The 6,000-nt window shown below is 50.7% G+C and overlaps 1 protein-coding gene and 1 non-coding gene across 3 annotated transcripts in view; both read right to left on the reverse strand.

Annotated features, from left to right (window-relative positions):
• HS1BP3 (HCLS1 binding protein 3) overlaps positions 1–3,473 on the reverse strand; it is a 54,072-nt gene extending 50,599 nt beyond the window's left edge. The window contains exon 1 of one of the 2 annotated variants that reach the window (XM_075414901.1): positions 3,324–3,473. In XM_075414901.1, the coding sequence (XP_075271016.1) occupies positions 3,324–3,364 (41 nt within the window). In that variant the 5' untranslated portion in view covers positions 3,365–3,473. Of the gene's footprint in view, positions 1–2,834; positions 3,053–3,323 lie in introns of those variants that run through there. The other variant, XM_075414900.1, reaches the window with a different exon arrangement.
• A 90-nt stretch (positions 3,474–3,563) lies between these two features.
• TRNAS-AGA (transfer RNA serine (anticodon AGA)) lies at positions 3,564–3,645 on the reverse strand. Its single transcript has one exon. It is a non-coding gene; the product is annotated as a tRNA-Ser (tRNA).
• Positions 3,646–6,000: the final 2,355 nt, after the last annotated feature.

Genomic DNA, 6,000 nt, shown 5'->3' on the forward strand with positions numbered 1-6,000 from the left:
CAAGAGTTCTCTGTAAAATCGGATAGCAACAAACAAGGGCACAGGCCCAATTTTGTACCCGGTCCTCTTTGCAAGCCGTGTTTAAAACATTAGGACTTTAACAACAGCTCTACTGTCACCAAGACTTTATACTAGGTACCTAAACACCATTCTGTTTGCTCCAATTTTGTTCTCATTTTCTGCCAGTCAAGGATTTGACTTTACACTAACAGACAAAATTTTGTTCTCAGTTACACGTTGTTGGGCTGCAAACACAGAATCAACAGCGCTTATGTATAAATACATAGATGCCTGGCTTTCACATCGCAGTCTGTCAAACCCCTAAGTCAGTCATTATCTGGAGCGTTGTCTCCTGCAGTGACAGCCAAAATGCTGACTCAGAGGACACCTGCCAGTAAAATCAGCTGGATCCGGGTTTTTTAGGATATACCTGCAGCAGAGGAAACGCCGTCCAGATATGTAGTCACTCAAAAGTTGTGACTGCAGCTGTGACAGCGAACAGGTCTGTCGGCTGCTACTCTGGAGCGACTTATTTCTGTTAACACAGCCACAGACAGAGTCTAAACGACAAAATAACCTGGTTTTCACCCCTGATGTAAACAAAAACCACCAGTAAACCATCCTTCCTGAATGGCCTTATTTAGCTTAAAACATCAACCACATACAGATATACTGAGATGACACAACAACAACTTCACTGTAAGAGCTGCTGCATCAAAGAGTTCTAAAAATGTCATGAAGTTAGTAAGTACCTTGCCTGCACCCAGGGTTTTTATTTTAAAGTTGTTAAAAGTCTCAGTTAAAACGACTGTAATGGAAAGTGATTAGAGGGAGAGGGAATAGCTGCAATTTTTTTGTTTGCTTTACACCTTGAGATCAGTTTCATTATCATCTCTTACACAAACCTGCCACTATTATCTCTTCCATAGCAACAGGATTGTGTGTTTTTTAAATATAAAAATGATTCTAAACAAACAGAAATCAGCAGGGAAGCTGAGATAGACATGGCATAATATCCAAAGCGTACAGTAGCTCTTGTAATGCCTTGGTTTCAAAATAAGCAGCCTCCTATGTTTTAATTCATTTGATGCTGTTTTTGTTATTCAAACAGAAGCAGCACCTACAAATCCCAAGACAGAATACAGTTTCATTGCATTTTTCCACATCAAACACGATTATTTTTACACTAGCAGCTTTAAAAAAGAACGAGAAGAAAGCTGGCTGTTTAAATTGCACATGCAGGTTTATTGCTTCTACTCTTCACTTAAATCTAGCTCGTGTATCTCTAAGTTACGCTTTTGTCTACAATGAAGCCGGTTAACGGGAGGCTTGGGCACAGGGTTAACACGACTCACTTCACCTGAACACAGGACAACCATTCATGCCAGTAACGCTATGTTTACACAATCAGATCACCCAGGATCACCCAGGATCAGTGTGGGACAGAGGAAGGGGAGACTACATAAAGGTCAGCTGAACAGAGCCGTTTCCACAGTTCACGGAAGAGCCACGTTTTTTAACTCTGCCTTTTGATTTGCTGTAATGTAAAGGCTTTGTACTTTAATTAATCTGCTTCCTGCGCTGAAAGGCCAAGATGGGAGAGGGGGGAAAGCAGCCATTGCAAGCAAGCAAGCAAAATAGGGGATGTAAGTGCTGTGGCCAGAGAAACTTTATTCCAGTGTCTGTGTGGTCAGGAGAGCGGACTCTGGACTTTTCGCCCTGATAAAGTCAGCCCTACCAGCAGCACCCGGTTCCAGCAACCTCTGCCCAACGGTGACCAAACTGTGATGACTCAGCTCACAGTAAAAGCAGAAATGACTTGTACAACTGTTTATTCATTAATTGAAAGCAAAATATCAGCCACAAATTAGCCAGCAAATGTTTTTATTTCTCTGTAGAGTCTAACTCCAAGTATATAAGTTATTATTTATTTGTATTACCACAGCAACTAGGAATCCTATTCCCAACACCAGTACATATAAAGGGTGAAAAAGGTCACTGCTACACAGCTATCTTATCCCAGAAGCTAGAAAATACATTCACTTGCTAAAGCCTTAATCAGACCTGTACAAATACATCCAATTTTATCACTGACAGCATTCCAGTATCAGTGGAACAATTCACAAACAGTAAAGTCTCTTGACTGTAAAATAAATCTAGGTGTTCACATTTCCACTTCCAAGGCTAAACCTAATATAAAGTCAGTCCTACAAAACACGTGAGTTAAGTCAGACACATTTGAAGGTTCAAGGCCATCGCTCCAAAGGAAGTCAGGCCCTGATACAGCCAAATATTTAAGGATTAAAATAATGCCTTTGAAGTTAATGTGATTTAAATAGTTGCTACTTATGTCCTAGGCTGTAGGTATGAGAGTCGGGACCTTGCTGAATCAACACTTCTCTTTCTCCTGTCACATCTGATAGGCAACTGCTTTCATGTGGTCTCAAATATCTTGCAGGGGTAAAAAAAAAAAGAGAGAAATACCTCTATCATTTCTCTGTAAAGATTGCCACAAGTGTTTTCTTCTTGAGGCATTTCTCTTGAGGGTGCGTTTGCCCTATCTAGGAAAACGCAGGTTTTAAATATCTAATTCAACTAAAAACGGCACCTCTGCACCCACCTAGGGCATGGTTTCAAGAAGGTGGGGAAACTGAATAAACTTCTTTTGCCCATCCCCGGCCTAGCTTCCAGCCAGCCGAGCTCCCCACGGCCCAGTGCACACGAGGGTCGGGGCGCAGGGCACGGCGGCGGGGAAACCCAACGGCACCGATAGCACCACGCCTCAAAGACGCCCGCGTACGCTTCAGGAGGAATTTTAATTCCTGCTGACCCACCTCGAAATACCGACAAGGAAAAGAAAGGCCTTCACGGAGGGTGGGAGCGCACGTGTGTCCCCAGCAGTGCCACCGCGGAAGGGAACAGACCCTCAGCTACCGCAGGAGGAAAGGACCCAGAGGCCGGTTCTTACAGCAGGACGGGCCAGACGACCGCAGCCGTCTCTCCCGGCTGTGAAAAGCCAAAAAACTCGAGGAACCGCACCCAGGCGAAGCGTCCCGCGGCGGGAAAACCCACGCACCGGCCGCCCGCCGCGGCCTCGCCTCAGCCCTCAGCGTCCCCTCAGCGCCCGCCGCCCTTCGGCCTCCGCTCAGCGCCCGCCCCGAGGTCCCCGCCCGCCACGCTCCTTCCCTTCCCGGCTCTTCGCTTCCCTTCCCGGCCCTTCCGGGACGGCTCCGCGGCCCTGCCCCGCCGAGCGGCTCCGTCCGTTCACTGCCGGCGAAGTTGCGGCGGGCGGCGGGGTACCCGCTCCCTGCCCTTCCCGGTACCTGGTGGTGACCAGCACAGCGGGCGCCGGGCCGTGCTGCATGGCGCGGGGAAGCGGCGTCCCTCCGGCTCGGCCGCGTCCCGCTGCTGCGGGGTCCCGCCTCCCTTCCCTCGGGCTGGCGGCGGATGTTCGCCGGCGGGCGGCTCCGGGGCAAAACGGCCGCTGGGAAGACCGCGGGCGGGGGGGGGGGCGGGGAGAGGGCGGAAACGTCCGGGATGGGGAAAAAAAGAGAAGCCTGGTCCGTAGTCGGCAGGATTCGAACCTGCGCGGGGAGACCCCAATGGATTTCTAGTCCATCGCCTTAACCACTCGGCCACGACTACACCGACGGGCGAGGGGCTTGGCGCGGGAGCTACACTAAGGCAGCCTCGCCCCGTTCCTTCCTCTCCCCGGGGCCCGGGTGCTCACCCCGGGCTGGGTGCCACCCGCGGGCCCTCCGCAGGGCTGCCCGGGCCGGCTGTCCGCTCCAGGCTTCGTTTGGGAAAGAGAGCGGAGAGCAGCTGCTCCCTCTGCCGCCCTCCGCCCGCACCCACAGCGGGCTGGGACGGGTGTGCTCTGCCCTGCGTGAAGAACCGGCTGATGGCCGAGCGCAGAGCGTGGAGGTGAACGGAGTTAAATCCAGCTGGCGGTCAGGAGTGGTGTTCCCCAGGGCTCAGTTTTGGGTCCAGTCCTGTTTAACATCTTTATCAATGATCTGGATGAGGGGATCGAGTGCTCCCTCAGTAAGTTTGCAGATGACACCAAGCTGGGCGGGAGTGTCGATCTGCTCGAGGGTAGGAAGGCTCTGCAGAGGGATCTGGACAGGCTGGATCGATGGGCCGAGGCCAGCTGCATCAGGTTCAGCAAGGCCAAATGCCGGGTCCTGCACTTGGGTCACAACGACCCCATGCAACGCTACAGGCTTGGGGAGGAGTGGCTGGAAAGCTGCCCGGCAGAAAACGATCTGGGGGTGTTGGTCAACAGCGGCTGAACATGAGCCAGTAGTGTGCCCAGGTGGCCAAGAATGTCAAGAGAACAGTGTGGAACACATCAGGAACAGTGTGGCCAGCAGGAGTAGGGAGGTGATCGTGCCCCTGTACTCGGCACTGGTGAGGCCATACCTGGAGTACTGTGTTCAGTTTTGGGCCCCTCACTACGAGAGGGACATTGAGGTGCTGGAGCGTGTCCAGAGAAGAGCAAGGAAGCTGGTGAAGGGTCTGGAGAACAAGTGTTATGAGGACCGGCTGAGGGAGCTGGGGCTGTTTATTCTGGAGAAGAGGAGGCTGAGGGGAGACCTTATTGCTCTCTACAACTACCTGAAAGAAGGTTGTAGTGAGGTGGGTGTTTGTCTCTTCTCCCAAGTAACTAGTGATAGGACAAGAGGCAATGGCCACAAGTTGAGGCAGGGGAGGTGTAGATTGGATATTAGGAAAAATTTCTTTACTGAAAGAGTGTTCAGGCATTGGAATAGGCTGCCCAAGGAGGTGATGGAGTCACCATCAGTGGAGATGTTCAAAAAACGTGTAGACTTCACATTAGGAAGTGGTTCTTCAGGATATGGTTTAGTAGGCAAGGTGGTGTTGGGTGGATGGTTGGACTTGATGATCTTAGAGGTCTTTTCCAACCTATGATTCTGTGATTCCATGATTCTATGATTCTGTGATTCTTCGGATTCACACTGACCTGGGTGTCTTTTATTATGCCCCTCGCTGCTTCTCTGTGCAGGTGTGCAGAGCTTCTGCAGGGAAGGACTGAGTCAAAAAGCTTCGCACCAGACACAGCTCTCTGCTGCCTGCTGCTCACGCCTCGGTATCACTGCAGAAATCTGTGGAGATGCTGGGGAGTGGAAACTGGACCAGCCGCTGCATCCCTGCAGCCACCTCCCGAACAGGCTCTGCGCCCCAAGTGGGTACACAGTGGGGTCCCAGAGGGGAGCAGTCCCCCAGGGAGGACCTGGTAAGTGGGTTAGGTCTTTTCATCCTGGAAAGAAACAGCCGGAGGAGTTTGGGGTGTGATGGAAGTCTATAAAAATCAAGAGAGATCCGGAGATGGCGGACACAGAACGATCTGTTTGCTGCTTCTGGTGAAAGGAGAAGTCTGGAGCATGAAACTCATGAGTCAAAACAAACAAAAAGGGGAGACTTCATAGGTGGAGTTCCTTCCTAAATCCTGGTTGTTTCCTCTCCCTGGCTATTGCCACTGGAAACCTTTTGTTGAGCAGAGTGTAAATACCACCACATGGCTCCAGCCTGCCTGACCAGAAGTACTGCAAGCCACTGGAAAACACCTTTGAAATGTGAATCGTTCTCGTGTGGCCTCTGAAGGGTTAAAATGTTGTACTGGAGTTCCTGAAAGCATGACTGTATCCTAAAGAGTTATATGACTAAATGAATTGCTTCTCTAATGGCATTTTTATCCGTGGTTGGCTTCCCAGATAATCCAATTTATTCAGATAGTAACAAGGAGTAAGCAGCTGCCAGTTTGATGCCTGAGACAGCAAAAACAGAGCAGTACCTGAGCCACGAGCCCCTGCTGAGGCAGTGCTTGTCTCACTTACTGAGCGGTGTTCATCCAAACGTCACCGAGTGCCTGTGAAGATGCTTCAAAAACTGGAGCTGTTCTCCCCAGACAGAAGTGTCTGCTTGGCCCCTGTGTACTGCTGGGCTCTGTCGTTGACCTGGAGAGGTTGTGGGCACTGT

This window comes from Opisthocomus hoazin, chromosome 2 (assembly GCF_030867145.1).
Source record: "Opisthocomus hoazin isolate bOpiHoa1 chromosome 2, bOpiHoa1.hap1, whole genome shotgun sequence".
NCBI lineage: Eukaryota > Metazoa > Chordata > Aves > Opisthocomiformes > Opisthocomidae > Opisthocomus > Opisthocomus hoazin.